Source organism: Papaver somniferum, chromosome 1, assembly GCF_003573695.1.
Source record: "Papaver somniferum cultivar HN1 chromosome 1, ASM357369v1, whole genome shotgun sequence".
Classification (NCBI taxonomy): domain Eukaryota; kingdom Viridiplantae; phylum Streptophyta; class Magnoliopsida; order Ranunculales; family Papaveraceae; genus Papaver; species Papaver somniferum.
This window is the reverse complement of record NC_039358.1, coordinates 120428413-120445829: the sequence shown is the minus strand read 5'-3', so window position 1 is coordinate 120445829 and position 17417 is coordinate 120428413. Positions and strand designations below refer to the sequence as shown.

The 17417-nt window shown below is 37.1% G+C and overlaps 2 protein-coding genes across 2 annotated transcripts; both read left to right on the top strand.

The window, feature by feature from the left end:
- The first annotated feature begins 2437 nt into the window (after positions 1-2437).
- LOC113298595 (probable galacturonosyltransferase 3) lies at positions 2438-7875 on the top strand. Its single transcript, XM_026547380.1, has 9 exons — positions 2438-2744; positions 3461-3513; positions 3803-3863; positions 4568-4600; positions 4734-4868; positions 5498-5623; positions 5709-6043; positions 6285-7230; positions 7388-7875. Exons 1-9 carry the CDS (start codon positions 2619-2621, stop codon positions 7664-7666), a joined length of 2094 nt encoding a protein of 697 aa, XP_026403165.1. The 5' UTR covers positions 2438-2618; the 3' UTR covers positions 7667-7875.
- A 385-nt stretch (positions 7876-8260) lies between these two features.
- Positions 8261-9685, top strand: LOC113349963 (pentatricopeptide repeat-containing protein At2g17210-like). Its single transcript, XM_026594012.1, has one exon. The coding sequence runs from the start codon at positions 8261-8263 to the stop codon at positions 9683-9685; it is 1425 nt and encodes a 474-aa protein (XP_026449797.1).
- Positions 9686-17417: the final 7732 nt, after the last annotated feature.

Sequence of the window (17417 nt, the reverse complement as noted above, 5' to 3'; positions counted from 1 at the left end):
CAATGCTCGGAAACCCTTTGTTAGCAGAACAAGTAATGGCCTCAAGTAGTAACAGTTACGGAGATGTTACTTTGATTGATTAAGGTTTAGAATCTCTCCCGGCTTGTGTTGTTGAAGATTCAGAGATGCATAATAGTTTTTCGGTAACTGACATCACTCACTCCGGTGACCCACATATGGTTCCAGTTGATGATGGCTCTGACCTTGTCATTTCAAAGACGAATTCGATTAACCTTAAATCCTATGATGAATAGGAAGGAATTACTATGTTCAATAATACCAAGACTACTGAAATTGAAGTTTTAGGGGATAGAAAGGTGTTTGTTACTGACAAAATTCTCCTTTCCGGCGATTTTCTGGAGCGGCGATTTATAACAGTTTTCAGGCAGAAACGGATGGTGATTCAGGTGACCTAGTTAGTCAAGTCTCCTCTGTTGACCTGAATCTTGGCCTGGAGTATATGGATTATTGGTTTGCTAGGAATTTTTTTAGCTTGTTGAATCTTCTTCTACATGACTGGTCTGTTTGGGATTTTATCACTAAGATACGAGAACGAGTAGGGATAACGGGCAATCCAATAATTTGGTCAAGCCAACGATTGCTTCTGATAATGATTTCTATCGGTATTCTTTCTTCATCCTCCTTTATGAATCTAGTATTCTTGCTCATATGAATGATGTGATGATTTATATCCTTATAACTCTAAGACAAGTTCAACTTGAATACTACTTCTTCGAGTTGGATGAAAATGATAACCATGTTGGTTTGTCTGTGATAACTTATGTGGGGCTTAGATATTCAATAAACCCATATGGAGTTGTTTTGGTAAATTACCTGGCTGATAAGGATTACTACTGTCTAGGTAGAAATTTTAAAGATGGTTTTGTTCTTATGGGTTTTTATAGAACTTATCTGGATTTTTCTTGCATGAAAACTGATGCCTTTAGACAGATAAAATTTGATGATTATCTGTTATCTCGAGAATGGAAGTGTTTTACCTTTTCTGATTTTGGAAAGTATGTTATTAGTTGGATGAATCTCTTGGAGGAAGATTTTGTGTTTTGGACTTATTATCCTGGAGGTTGTTTGAGCATTGGTATTGTTATATTTGATAATTTTCTCTGACTTGTAACTTTTCTGAAAGTTAGCTTTGTCCTGCATCCTTGTGGGGTTGTTAAGATACTTGAGCAGGGTGAAGAGGACTGTCGTAGATTCAATCAGAATCGGAGGATGATGCTATTTGGTTGGCTAATCATATCAGAGGTTTATTAAGTGTTTTCTCTAGTAAGAATGACAGTCTGTTCAGGTCTGTTGTGTGTCCTAATGGTTCTTTAATTTCAGAAATTGGAGCTGTAGGAATTGCTAGTTTCTCTTCTCGGCATGTTGTTGAGGTTATGCATATCTTCTTTTGGATGGTTGCTTCTAAAAGTTTTTCTTCAAATCAGTCTATTTTCTTGATTGCTTGGGATGATCTGCTTGTCTTCAGATTTTACTTATGTTGGACTTACCTTAATGTTAGACCTTTTAGCCAGTTTACACCTACGGGGGCTAGGGCAATAAGTACATATGATTGGCACAAGTGGAAGATGAATATTGCTAATGATCACAAGTGGCTTTGTTGGATGTTTCAATGGATTTCTACCTATTTCTGGAAGGTTTTAGAGGATTTTTTCACTATGTTATTTTTTTCCCATCAATATACTTCTTGGAATTCTTGGGGTCTTATGTGGGATCTTGGCTCTCACCCATGTTGGGCATACCTCGACAGCAGACCTTCAAGCCAGTTTACTCCTTCGGCGAGGGCTTGGGCTATCAGTACATATATCTGGCATAAGTGGGATTTGATTTTCTTCGATGTTCGCAAGTTGAATGACGTTCTACTGTTTGGAGGGAACTGGTCAAGCTTCACCTTTGTTAGTCATCTTCCTTCTTATGGGAGGACAGATGCAACTCTATAGGTCACGCGTGGCTCATTTATGAGAATTAAACGTCAACATATTCACGTCTTGAAAGAGGTTTTGGTAGCAGTACATTGTAATCATGGTCGGAGTGGGGCTGATGAAGACTTGGCAGACACTTTTGTTTCCTTCTCGGTACTTGACCGAGTGAGGATATTTACTTCACTACTTGGTAGCATTTACTCTTGTCTAGACACATATCTGTATTTCCTTTTTATTGTCTTTCTTTTGTGTTCTTATGTTGATCTCTGTAATGGTTCAACCTCCAGTTCAATGTCTAATGACTGTGATGGCTAATTTGTAACCGTCGTTTATTAAAAAAAAAAAAAAAAAAAAAACGAGTTGGATGGGTGGACAGACCATTAAACGAGTCCTCCAAACGGGATTAACCAGTACAGTTTTGTGTGAGCATGGGGCTGCCTGGACAAAACAAGGCGCATTGTAACAGGAATCTGTATATGTACAGAGATCTAACGCTAATGTTACGCTGTATGTTAGCACCAGAGTGAGTGTCCAGACTCCAGACAAATATCTCAATTTCAGTGAGGGAAAAAGAAAATTCAGTAATAATAAGCGCGAAAATCCAAATCGTAACCCCGAGTCTTCACCTCCTCTCATTACTTTCTCTCACTAGAAATGTATCTGAAATAAAGATTTGAGATGAATCAATTTGATCATCATCAATCCAAGATCACCGCCATGACTAGTGGCGGTGGAGGAGTAAGAAGAGTTCGATCATTATCATCTCTTATACATCATTTACTCATTGCTTTTTTTCTCTTACAGGTAAAACCATATCGATCTCATTTTGAATCTTTTTTCTAACTTTTTTAATTACTTTTTCTTTTCTGTTTTGATCCCGTTCTTTATGATTTTGTATGAATTAGCTGATATTTGTATATCACTATCTGTTTGTTCTTGAAATTTTTGTTAATCTATGTCTAATTTTGGATTTATTAGGTTAGGAATCTCTATGTGAAATTTGTAGAGGTTAAAAAGCTTTTTTCAGATGTTATTTTGGAAGATTTAGGGTTTCTTTGAGTTTTTGTTGAATGTAGAGAGAAAGTAGTGTATCTTTTTATAGTTCTAGCTGTTGATGTTCGTTCTCAGGGCTTCAGTTTTGGTGTGTTTAAAGAAATTATGAACTCAATGTGATTAGTAGTATCTGATAACAGCTGTTTATAGTGTTTTCCTTGCGCTGATCACACGTCCATTACAAGTTCATGTGCTAGATTGGTAGAGTTTTGATTGGATGGAGTTGTTTTCTTTCTTTGTGTCCATTTTTCTTCACTTTTCTTGTAAAGTTTCAGAACTTTTCTGAGATCTGGAAACAGTATGAACAGTTCTTGTATATAGACATTTTACAAAACAAATCCGACAGGGAGAGAATACTCTTACTAATTGTAGCATGAGTATTTCATATGGTTATTGAGTAGCAATGGAAGAGTTTGTATGTAAGTCTGTTGCATGTTTCTGTCTTTTGATATCTTGTACTCATGCAGGTGATGTTCCATATTGCCTTCGTAACAGCAGATACTTCCGACATTTCTCTAATGTGAGTTTTCGACAACTTGCTTTCTCTTGATATCTGTTGGGATGTGTGAATAATCAGAATGAACTTTGTAGTTTTGTTATTCTATCAAATATGCGTTATATTGAAATACACGTGCCACAAGTCTAAGAATGAAGCCTGGGCAACTTGCAGCAGGTTTCTGGGATTAGCCATGATGCTTAAATATTTTAACATACCTTTTCTGTAAAATGTGATGTTTCTTCTTGTGTATTAGTTTAGATGGCACATTCTATCTCTCTTTTGATACTGTTTCCAAAACTTTTTCTTTCAGTCAGAGAAATCTCAAGGTATATAGGCCTCTATATGATTGTAAGCAGTGCGAAGACAGAAAGGTATTAAACTCTCCGCCTTCTGCATGGTTGAGTATATTCAATCAGTTTCTGCACTATTAGATCAGCATGAACTTGTACAACATCTGGTTACTTTACATGTGCATCCCTAAGCTGTATTGATGGTTTTGTGATATGCATCTCTAGGAATTAAAACAAGTACGAAATGCAAGTTTGAGTTTTCATTAATTGCTTTAGATTTATGTATTCCATTGGTAGAATATTGCAAAGACTCAGCTTTCATTGGTGCGAAAGTTATTTAGTTTGAAAGAGTTAGTATGCTTGCACACTATTCAATTGGTTCAAGTTGGCATTGTCTTATCATGACTGGTCACATTGATAAAAATGCTGCTTAAATTAGTACAAAGGGCTGATTAGAATGACAAACGTTTGCATGTTGTATTCTGTACATCTGATTCGGAGGGCAATTTCTATATTCTAATGTTAAAGGAGTCAGTCAGCTGTTAGAACGCATGAGAACATTGTGGAATTGGAAACTAAGAACTATGTAAGGTCCGGCTAATTGGCTAAAGCTAAACATTTAGGTCGTTAATCTCTCTCTCTCTCTCAAGTTTAGAGTGGTTAAGTTGTTTTCCTGAAAGATTTTTTTATCGCTTTGGTGTGCGTAAATGTTAAAGATTGTTGTACAGTTGGTCTTATCATACCATCTTCTGACCCGCAACGTGTACTAATTGTTGGATGTGCAGGAGTCAAACAAGAAACCAGAGGCTTCGGAAGATGTAATAAAATAGATACTTTCAGTAAATTCTGGAGATATTGGCACCCTGAGTAAAATATTTTAGCTTGTCCAGAAAAAAACAAGTAGTCACTTTCTTGCAAATTTTTCTGAAAACTAACATTAGATGTACGCAGGACATTGACATTACTGCAACATATACTGACGCTTCTGGTGCTGTTCAAATCAGTACTGTCAAATCGAAAGATTTATCATCTTCCTGGGTCTGGCAGCATCCTAATGATGAAAACTTGAACCAGTTAAAAGATCAGGTGCTCACTTTTTTCATAGTTGACTTTAATGAAATAAAAAATTGAGGAAATCGCAGAATTTCCTTTCCATTATTTGGAGAAGTAAAAATGCTCGCAGATAAATAATAACCTTCTTTATGTGCATTCTCTTTCCCCCTCCAGCCCTCATCCAGATTTATAATCTGTGTAACAAGCCACTTTCTAGAATATTATTGTGTCCACAAGTCAGTCAGTACTTACACATAACTATGCATGGTGTGTATATCTTTTCTGTACTTGCACATAACTATGTCTGGAGAGGATGTAATCTTAGGCTTGATGACTCATTATCTAGCACAGACCTAGACCTAACTGAACAAATGATAACTGAAAGATAGAACGCGTTACTATTGAGACAAGTCAACAGGTATATATGTCCTGGACAGCGTTTTATCTATCTTAAGCTCACTGTGCCTGTCACTGACACTCAGACTCGTTTCATTGCTAAATTGGATTTAGTTTATGCTTATTGTATTTTCATTTTTTATTTCTGTGATACCAATATTTTGTCTTTCACATGTCTGTTAAATTGTTTCGGATCAGTCAAATAATTAACTCATTATTCTCTGTTTCTCAGTAGTTGATTGAGTTATTGGATGTGTGATTCACAGGCAAAAGTGGATTCACCTCCACAAACAGAAGAAAGCTCTGGACTTCCAACTGATGAGCATGGATCTGGAGAAGGAGCTTACCAATACGAAGAAGCTCCAATCAATCCTGTGAAGCATAAGCGGCGGGTGAAATGTCATATATTTCTAGTTCTATTATCTACATCCATTATTGTTAATTATTTGCATTTATGACAGTTTAATAGTTATGCAGGAAATGCGTCTACAAAGGAGGGAACTCCGAACTGCAGAGCTGATAAAACAGAACAAAGACAATGACAAGCTTATGCAAGAAGCAGCGATTGAAAGGTCAAATCAGCTAAACACCAGTGCCAGGGGAAAGTACAGTATATGGAGGAAAGATTACGAAAACCCAAACTCTGATTCCACGTTAAAACTTATGAGAGATCAGGTCGTGATGGCCAAGGTATATGCAAGTATTGCTAAGCCAAAGAATGAACTTCGTCTTTATGATTCTCTGATGAAACATATCAAAGACAATCAGCATGCTATTGGAGAAGCGACTTCAGACGCTGAACTACACCGAAGGTATTGTTACTAGCACCCCTTTCAAGAATCGAAACCCAAATTCGATAATTAGTTATGGGTGATGATGTGTTTGTCACTTCATGTTTGATTATGGATGTAGAAACACATAGTTTATAGAAGTTTTTATTTATGCTTTCAGAAATATGTTATTAGCGCAATCAAATAATTCTGAAAACTTTATACCTTTTTATATATGATTTTTCATTTCTCTTACGGGTTTCTTATGCTGAGCTTCTTCCAGTGCCCTTGATCGAGCAAAAGCAATGGGTCATATCCTATCTATAGCAAAGGACCAGTTGTATGATGGGGCTTTGATCGCTCGGAAGTTGCGAGCCATGCTTCAGTCAACGGAAGAGAGTATAATTACACTAAAGAGGAAAAGTGCATTCCTGATTCAGTTAGCTGCCAAAACAGTTCCAAAACCACTCCATTGCCTCCCTCTTCAGCTTGCAACAGACTATTTCTCGCAAAACCTTATAAAGAAGGAGACCCCAAACAAAGACAAGCTCGAGGATCCCTCTTTGTATCACTATGCTATATTCTCTGACAACGTACTTGCAACATCTGTGGTTGTTAATTCCACTGTATTACATGCAAAAGAACCAGAGAAGCATGTATTCCATATTGTGACGGACAGATTGAATTTTGCTGCAATGAAGATGTGGTTCCTTTTCAGCTCTCCTGCAGGTGCCGGGATCCAAGTAGAGAACATCGACGATTTCAAGTGGCTAAATTCATCATATTGTTCAGTTCTCCGGCAGCTTGAGTCTGCACGTATAAAAGAATATTATTTTAAAGCAGATCATCCGTCTTCCTTATCTGATGGTAACGATAATCTTAAATATAGGAATCCCAAGTATCTGTCCATGTTAAACCATCTCAGGTTTTACCTTCCTGAAGTTTACCCAAAACTAGATAAGATACTCTTTCTAGATGATGATATCGTAGTTCAGAAGGACTTGACACCTCTTTGGTCTGTCGACTTGCAAGGGATGGTAAATGGTGCAGTTGAGACATGTAAAGAGAGCTTTCATCGGTTTGATAAGTATCTCAATTTCTCAAACCCAAAAATCTCTCAGAATTTTGATCCAAATGCATGTGGCTGGGCATTTGGAATGAATATTTTTGATTTGAAGGAGTGGAAGAGGCGGGATATTACAGGAATATATCACCACTGGCAAGACATGGTAAGGACTCTCTCTCTTTCTTTCTTCTGTTCTTTTCTGCTTCAGATGTTGTAATTGTTCTGCTCAGGATTTCTTCAATATCGTGGTTATCTAATTTTCGACCTATAATTTTCCGCAGTATCTTGTTTATCAAATTTTATACCTTGGCTTTTTGCAGAACGAAGAACGTACACTCTGGAAACTTGGCTCCTTGCCCCCAGGTCTAATCACATTCTACAATTTGACATATCCGTTGGATCGAGACTGGCATGTGCTAGGGCTTGGTTACGACCCAGCACTTAATCAAACAGAGATAGAAAATGCAGCAGTCATCCACTACAATGGGAACTACAAACCATGGCTGGATCTTGCCGTAACCAAGTACAAGTCCTACTGGTCCAAATATGTAATGCTTGATAACCCTTACCTTCAAAACTGCAACATCAACTTTGATTGATGATAGTTTTTTCGCCCACTCTGTAAACTGGCAATTTTTTTTACAAGCCACTCTGTTTTCCTGTAAACAAACTTTCTCAATAGTTTGTGAAATTGTAGATTAGTATATTGCCATATCTTTGTTTCATTTTCCTTTGAATCCGATAGAACTATATAAACCAATGCAATGTAATGGGTTAATCACATCAATGAAATCAATCTATTGTTACATGTTCTGGCTCTCAAGTCACGGAAGCTTATTAAGTAGTCCCAATCTCTCAAAGAACGGTAGACAGATTATAATAAACACCTCGCCTAAAATCCGATCGATCGCTTGTCCAAGTAGATTAACCTACTGCACTTCTTTTTATTTTAAAGTCAGATTGAAGGATTTTCTTAACAAGCACTTTACGGCAGAGCAATAAGAGAGTCTGTCGTCCTCGACATTTCATTTTGCACCTTTCACCTCCACTGAACATAACACTTGAGAAACCTTGCAGCTGACATGCAGTGTCGCATGCATCAACTAGACAATGCGCATTCCAGCAACAATTTTTTGTGGTTCAATATCTCAGAACTGGAAACAGTGGATCAAAGAATCAACATTACAAGGACAATGGCAAGAGTACTTTCTCTCTACCATGAAATCAGAAGGATTGGAATTCCAATTCTAGACGCAAGCTTGTTTCCTTCCGTTCTCAAATGTTGCACAAATCTCAACAATTTCAAGGATGGTACTTCCGTTCATGCATGTATAATCAAACATGGGTTCGGATCATTTAGCTCTGTTGGTAACTCTACCATGGATTTTTACATTAAATCTGGGTTCATGAATTCTGGACTGACTGTTTTTAATCTCATGGAAAACAAGGATTCTGTTACATGGAATGTAGTGACTCATGGGTGTTTTGATGAAAAATCTTCTTCCAAGTATGAAGGACTTAAGTTTTTTAAGCAAGCGAAAGCCGAAGGATTTAAACCCAATATCTCTACTTTAGTTCTTATTCTTCAAGCTTTAAGGGATTTCAGTGACACCAGTTTAGGTTTTTGCTTGCATGGCTTCCTTATTCGGAGTGGATTGTTAGACGTTGTTTCAGTTCAGAACTCGCTAATGTCTCTGTATGTAGAGTATGGCGAAATGGTGTGCGCAAATCTGTTGTTTGATGAAATGTCTGACAGAGATTGCATTACATGGAGTGCGATGATTGGTGGTTTTGTTAAAACTGGAGATGGATATTTTGCGTTGCAATTGTTTAGAGAGATGTTTGGCGTGGAAGGGGTTGAGCCTGATGAACTTACGGTGGTCAGCATTCTTAAAGCATGCTCCCAGGAAAAGGATATCGATATTGGAAAACTAGTTCATTGTTTTGCGGTCAAAAGAGGTTTCAACGTTGATGTTTACGTGGGTAATTCACTAGTTGATATGTATTCCAAATGCTCACATGCGAACTTGGCATTTGAAGTCTTCAAAGAGATGCCTGGGAGAAACATCGTTTCTTGGAATTCAGTACTGTCGGGATTTGTTCAGAATGAGTTATATGCAAAAGCTCTCACGTTGTATGGCTCAATGCAGAAAGGAGGAGTCGAAGCTGATGAGGTGACTCTAGTCAATCTTCTTCAATCATGTAAGCATCTTGTGGACATTGGTAAATGCAAGCCCATCCATTGTAGGGTAATCAGGAAGGTATTCGAGTTTAACGAATTGGTGGTGAATTCTCTAATCGATGCTTATGCAAAATGTGATCTTGTTGAACTTGGTCTGAAACTGTTTAACGGAATGGAGAGAAGAGATATGATTTCATGGAGCACAATGATTACGGCCTTTTCAAATGCAGGCAAAACAGATGAAGCTTTAAACCTCTTCAGAGAGATGATTTTGGTGCAAGAGAAGTTCAATTCTGTAACTATATTGAGTCTTTTTGAAGTTTGTGCTATTTCAGCAGAACTAAAAAGATGTAAATGTGCTCATGGTTTGGCAATAAGAAGTGGGTTTGCATCAGAAGTGGCAGTTGCAACTGCATTACTTGATATGTACTCATAATGTGGAGAAATCGATCTCTCTAGAAGAGTATTCGATAAAACACCGAACAGAAATGTAGTTTCATGGAGTGCTATGGTATGAATGGGCGGGGGAGAGATGCGCTAGATTTGTTCTCTGAAATGGAAATTTACGGTTTAAAGCCAAATGCCGTTACCATACTTTGTCTATTGTCAGCTTGTAGCCATGGTGGGTTGGTGGAAGAAGGGAAATCTTTGTTCAACAGGTTGATCAGTAGTGGTCGCGGATTCGAACCCAACTCAGCACATTATTCATGCATGGTAGACATGTTGGGCAGGGCAGGAATTATAGAGAGTGCAATGGACATGATAAAGAAAATGCCCCAAAGATTCAAAGATGGAGCGAGTATTTGGGGTGCATTATTGAGTGCTTGCAGGAATTCCAGTAACAGCAAGGTTGGCGAAGGTGCTATCTCAAAAGTTCTTGAGTTAGAACCTATGAGTTCAGCAGGTTATTTGCTAGGGTCAAGTATGTACGCCGCAAATGGGTTGTGGAAAGAAGCGGCCAATATGAGAAGATTGGTGAAAGAGAAGGGTGTGAAAGTGGTGTCAGGTTACAGTTTAATTCATGTAGATAATAAAGCTTGTAGATTTGTTGCTAGAGATGGTTACCATGAGAAATCTCAAGAGATATATTCAATGGTCGAAGAGTTGCATAGTTGTATGAGGATGAAAGAAGAAAGAAATGATGTTTTTACTTGAACACTCGTTGTCAAATCAAGCGCATAGTTTTGGGCCGCCTTAAAGGCACATCAGTTCTCATGGCACTGTCGGTGTCCGGCAGTTTTTGATAGTAGCATGTATCAAACCAGTTTGGTAGTAGCATGCATCAGACTATCAGTACTGGTAAGATCGTACATACGCATCCGTAAATGTTTGGAAGGGTTCCATTCTCAGATGAGGCAGCTAAAATAGAATGATTTTTTTAGTGACCATGGTTTTTTTGGGGACCATGATCTTATTAGGCCACCTTCCCTATAATTATAAGGGGTGTCATACAACATTGAAATGACTAACCTACCCTTAACCTAATTTAATTTAAAACCAACACAATAACCACCTCTCTCTCTATATATATAACCACCACCTCCTCTCACCACTACCTCCCACCACTGCCGATTATCACCACCAACCACCGATTACCACCACCACCACCGACGATTACCACCACCACCAACAACAACCACCACCGCCCACCACCGCCAATTACCACCACCACCACCTCCAATTATCACCACCAACAACCATTGATTACCACCACCACCACTATATATATAGCTTAATTTAAAACATTAACAAAGATATTCTCACAAACCCATTACTTGTCATTCGTTTTTGGTTATCACAAATTATTTTTTTCTTTTGAGTTCGGTTGATTCACAAAAAATATTTTTAACCGAACTCCTTGTATTAGAAAAATACAAGTCCATAAGTTCGGTTCGTTCGCAAAATTATTAAGTTTTCTTTGTAACCGAACTCTACCTATAAGCCCATTTCGGTTGATTCGCAAAATATGTTGAAGTTTGCGAACCAACCGAACTTCTAACACTAGGTTACTTTTAACCTGAAGTTCGGTTGGGAACTTGTTTGCGTTGAAGTTTGCGAACTAACCGAACACACAAGATGTACTCAAATAAATTGTCAAGTTCAAAGTTCGGTTACCTACCATTTTATCCTAGGTAACCGAACATTGCACTGTACGACCAAAACCTCCATTAACGAGCGAGTTCGGTAACCTGCGTGTTTGGAAAACGTAACCGAACTACACTTTCAGGTGTGTTCGGTTACATGTTCTTGACATATGGTAACCGAACTACACTTTCAGATGTGTTCGGTTACATGTTATTGACGTATGGTTAACCGAACTGGCCCAAATTTACATAAAAAATTTCATTTTTTTGAAAGTTTGGAGCAATTCAACCAACATTATCTAAGTTTGAAGCATACCTGGGTACCCAAATACCCTTCATCCGGTTGTGGTTGGTAAAATCCATCGTTTTTCATGTTTTCCTTCTTCATCTTCTCCAACTTTACTCTCTCAATAATTCTACTTCTTTAAAAAAAAACTCATCTGATTTTTTAATCTCACTAATTATCTTTAACTTAATCATCTCACTAATCATTACACTAACTATTATTAACACTAGCTAATCATCACCCAAAATTAATCAAGAGGGTAATTTAGGTGTTAATATAAATATCTAGATAAGGGGTGACCTAGATTTACTTCTAATGTTTTTATCCAAAATAAAATCATGGTCCCCCAGAAAAAACCATGATCCCAAAAAATCGTTCCTAAAATATTATAATGCGTGTACAATTTGATTTTCTATTTGCTTACTTGGTTGAATTTGAAGGCTCAAATTCTGTGAACTGTGAGCATCAAAATGAGAATAGAAGAACAATAATTGGATGTTGAGCATACGAGAATTCTCTACTCGTCCGTCCATACTTGGTTGTCTAGTATATGCAACACGGCGCTCTATCTTTTCTTTACTGTCTAGGCCATACACATTTTACTCTCCTCTGAAGAAAAGAATCTAGCCCCTGGAATTTACACTTTCTCGTCATGTGAAAGGGGAAGAGAAATGAGTGGGAAATGGACAATAGTTGTCCACAATGTGGACTTTTTGGAGGGACTATCATTCTCACTTGCTCTAGCCCGGTTGTCCCAAAGTAGGAGTTTAAGACAAAGTCGACTTGATCTTCGTACACTTTGTAGCGTGATAAATATATGTCCCACCACGTATTGTGCATTCCAAGTTCCAAATTCATGTGAACATGCAGAGTGCCAAGCGTGTTTGGGATGCTCAGTGACAATTTATATCGTCCTTTAAAGTCAAACAAAGTAACACACATTTTTAGACGTCTGATGTGAGAATTCAATACTTACAATTCACACCAATTAATTCTTCTGCAGATAGATAAACCAACTTTCTCACCAGCATCGAAAAAACTGTTTTGAGTAAATTCAATTGGAACCATACTCGTTTGAATTTGGAAATGATTTCCACTTTTACTTTGGAATCCATGATTTTCAACAAAAGTCTTATCTAACAATAATTGTAAATTGTAAGTGTGGTTGTTGTACTATCACTTCTACTGCTGTTACTACAACATTCTCAACAACCATGAGCATAAACAAATAAATTGGCATGGGGCACTAGGATGTTCAACTTGTTTTTGGTGTTAAGAAGAAGTTAATTCCCTACTTTATGCATTGTATTCTCCTCTTAATCATGTCTCCGCCACTCAAACCTAACCCATGTATTTTAAAATTTTCTTTTGAAAGGACATACACAGTGAAATAATTTTGAACAGCGAGTTCAGTCGGTGGTGTCTGATTTTTCAATCCGATTAAAAGGCCTCCGACCGGTTGACAATCCCTATATCCAAGATCATTTTTCTTAATTTCTACCTACTAAAAAGTAGCATGCGAAACTCATCATGCTCATGGCGCTTGTTTAGTTGTTTTCATTTGATCTTGCCTGCTTTCCCTCCTTTTCTTTTGCTTATCATTCATTCCACACTCTTGCTGCATGTTAGGTTGGGGTTATATGGCGTGGCTAGGAAATGGATTTCGTCACTGGGGAAGCATCATGACACCGAGGTACCAGTGCCTTGTGCATCGTGTCACTGCTGTGACGATCTCATATCTCTCCAAACCAATTACGACTTTAAAGTTTGTGGGCACTACGTTGTCACTACTCCCTATCATTAACTCCACTGACCACAATCTTTATAGTACTTATCATACCATTTTGGTCCTTTTCTTAGTTTCAAAATTTCAGATAACCCCGATACAAGACATTTGTATCTCCACTCCAGTCCGGTGTAAGAAAAAAAAAATAAAAAAAAAATCAGTTAATTGATGTGCTTTCCCTATGGGTATTACAGGGAGTTTGGATATAAATTTATTTCTGACTTATGCTTTTCCAGAAGTAAGAGTCAGAAACACAAGTCACAAACAAAATTATTTTGTTTCACAAAAAAAGCTGATTTTTCTGTTTTTAGAAATTCTTTTGAAATATTATTGCCAAAAACTCATTTCTGATTTTTGAACTTTTACAAATCGAAAAGTAACTTCCGAGGATGCATCCAAACGCGCTATTAATGACGCGAGCCTCCTCTTGTTAAGATGGGGTTGATTATGATTATTGCCAAATTGTTGCGTTATGAAAATGGAGGTTTTCTTGAACTAACCGAACGAAGTTTCCCAAAAGTTTGGCTTTTGTACAGGTTTTATATAATTAGAGTTTATTGCACTGGAAGGTATACCAGAAAATTCACTATTTGATGGGCATAACTGGCACTATCACTATCACTGATATTCTGGCAATAATTTATTTAAGAATATAAAAGCGTATTCAAGAGATTGATAATTAGTGCCGAGAGAGATTGAGAGCCTACAGATAAGAATTAGTCGTGGATCAGAGCAACATCCATGTGTTTACGTTGCACTTACAATATTTTCTTCTTTACTTTCTTAATCATAAGAGAATAATAGTGGTATTTTATTATCAAGACATGATTACCACAACAATGAAAATCATATACTCATGAAAAAAAAAATACAATACCAACTAATTCTCCTAATCTATTAGGATATACAAAAGATGCTTGATTAAACGAGTTTTCTTTTTGCCGATGTCATATTGGAAAAATGGGGTTAAACTAGAGGATGGAAAATGGGGTTAAAATTAAATTAGAGGATGGAGCAAGCTTATTTTGTGTATCAAGAACTTTGATATAGTTAGATGTAAAACTTTTAAAAATGGCTCTTTGCCTGATCTCCTTGGACTAGCTAAAATAGGAGAACAGTCTCTAAGTCCTCAGCTGTGGGAGGCTACTTTACATCTGACATCTGTTAGTAACTCCTTTTCCTTATCTATATAAAAAAAATAAAATTAGAGATGGAGAAAAAAAAAACTTAGAGAATAGTGTATACCTGACTTCAAGGTTCTTTCTACTGTTTTAGACAATCATTGATCTTTTGCTAAATAATTGGCGACTATAACAACAAGTCAATGAATTATGTCTTCAGGATTCAATGAAACGCTAACATTAAGGATTGTACTTCCTTGACCCGACCAACAACACATTGTATAGAAGTTTCTGATGATGCTATTTAGAAGAGAAATAAAACAATAAGTTTTTGATGATGATATCCAAAACAATCAACACTATTTATAAAGTATAAGTATTTGTTCAAGATGCATGTTCATCGCCAACAAATACCTCTAGCAGGCGTCATGATGGTTCCAGTAGAGAATATTTATGTTCGAATTGGGGTCCAGCCATTTTACAAAAATAGAATCGACTAATCGAGTAAGATGACCAGCCATAAAACTGGAGTGGTTGCATCAACGTACCCGAGTGGGATCCGCCAACGTAGTTATCATTGTAGAAAACGATACATAAATGATATGTATCGTTTGGATTTGAACATTCACTTAGTGTAAGAAATTTAAAGCCTTATTGAGGTTCTATGAGAAAATGGTATTGAACCAAATACTTACGATAAAACGGAATCTCCACACATATTGATTTCAAAGAATAAAGTGTTTTGTAGCTTAGCACGTTAATGGCTATGTGCCGAAATCCGGGATTCACGAGTCTTCTTTAGATAACAGTCTTTTTTTCTTAGGAAACGACCTGATTTCCATACTCGTATTGGTAAGTATTTTCAGATGTTTTTGTGACACATCTGCTAAAGCAATTGTAAATTTATTAAGAATCACACCCATCATTGTTCTTGCAGAGTCACAACACTAATAGGAAAATGAGAAGTTTTGACATAGTGCACTATAATCACTTTCATAAATTGTAGGTACCCCTTGAACCTCGTTCATCCTTTCCAAAATATAGGTTGGGTTTTTGTTATGGGAGATCAACCTTCTTTCACAGACCTTAGTTTCATTTCCTTACACTTTATTGAAGCCATTACCATTGGAAGACTTTTCGTAAATAGGTATGCCAAATTCATACTTGTTGCAATATAGTTAATTGATGTTATCTTAATATTGTTGTAGTAATAAGTTCGTTGAGGCTTGTGAAAGTAAAAGATTCTAGACTTAATAAAACTTAAAAGTAAAGAAAACTTAGATCAAAATTCGATTTCAAGATATTAGGAATAACCAAGACACTGATTCCACTATTACACATGAATAAATTATGGTAAATAACTCAAAACTCTAATTATCATTTAAGTCCCTTATTTCTTAATTCACATATAATCGGGCAAATTCTCAAATATTAATTGTATCCCCTAAGCATAGATTATCTAAAAAAAAGTATAACTCAATTGAATCACAACTAATGAAGAAAATTATGCAAACACTTTAAAACTCTGCAAAAGCAGTGATTGAGTGAATTATAAATTATAAATTAGAGAAAATAAAATGGTTACCAATTATTCATGCGTAAATAGCTTCCTCATTGCATTGGTTGTGGGAGAATTAGCTCATCATCATGTTGGAAACCCTCTCAAAGAATTTATTTATGCTCAAAAATGGTTTACAAATGATGAATAAGGGAGAAATGATGAAAAACCGGGTTTGTAACAATTATATTTGTTACAAACCAACTGTTACAAAGAACGATACAAGTGCTCTGTCGCTAACACTGTAGCTTAACGACTGTCTATTGGGGTCAATGTTCTTCGTGTTCTTCAACTTATGCAGCAGCAGAAAAGATTTCTCTGCAGCTCTGATTTACGCATTGTTCTTCTCCAAACCCTCTGTAACGTCTCACTGCTATTCCATCCTCTATTTATAACCCAACATCATTGAAATATCACGTAATAACTGCAGATAATTCTCCCATCAATCGACCATAATATTTTCTTCTCGGGAATATTTTCTTCCCTTTCTTCTCTTCTCACGTTGTCGATGAGTGTTGAATATTCCTTATTTAACTCCTACACGCTTCTGCAGCGTCCAAGCTCGATCCAAACACGAGCAGTACACGTAAAATCACGTTGTAATCCGGTGATTATCTCATCCGCACACGTACTCCCTGTTTTGTAGAAAATCCACGTATTCAACCCACGTTTTTCGAATCTGAAGGACTTACCAGTCCTGTGTGAGTGTAACAGGATGGAATGAGTCGATTGGAGTGATTGAATCTCGCCACAGCTCCTGAAATTTCGAAACAGCAAATTCTCCAGGCTAACAAAATTCAAACCTGCACTTTCCCGCCAAAACCAAGTGGAAGAAGGGTGTCCCCCTAACCAAACCGGGGGTGCGAATAGTAGGTGCCCAACTGAGGTGCCCCTTATCCAATCTTGGGGTCTGTATAGTAAATTTCCTCCGGGGGTGCCCCGAGGAACTTTTCGAGCCGGATTTTCCAACAATATTTACTTCCAAAAAATACCTACAAACACACAAAACACCATAATAAGGAAGAAAACGAGTACTAACAATAAGAAACATTGAGGACAAAATAGACACATAAATGCGTCTATCAAATACGCCCAAACTTATTATTTTCTAGTCCTCGAGCAAAACTAATTAATAAAAAACAAAACCGGGTTAATCTCGTGAGGGTTTACCAGAGGTGTACCCACAAAACCATGACCTCTAATTGGTCACAAGTATCCAAAGAGCTATGAGGACAAACAAATTCTCAACCTATCTCCAAGTAACTAGAATGCCAGAGAAATTAAAGGTGCCAGCTCTAAAGCTGACTAAAGAAAAGGGGAGACACATCCGCAA

Bases quoted from the DNA above. Each gene is read 5' to 3' on its own strand.
- LOC113298595 (XM_026547380.1), top strand. From the start codon at position 2,619: ATGAATCAATTTGATCATCATCAATCCAAGATCACCGCCATGACTAGT. The intron at 3,514-3,802 runs GTGAGTTTTCGA...TTTTTCTTTCAG, and splicing joins ACTTCCGACATTTCTCTAAT to TCAGAGAAATCTCAAGGTAT. The intron at 6,044-6,284 runs GTATTGTTACTA...AGCTTCTTCCAG, and splicing joins GACGCTGAACTACACCGAAG to TGCCCTTGATCGAGCAAAAG.
- LOC113349963 (XM_026594012.1), top strand. From the start codon at position 8,261: ATGGCAAGAGTACTTTCTCTCTACCATGAAATCAGAAGGATTGGAATT.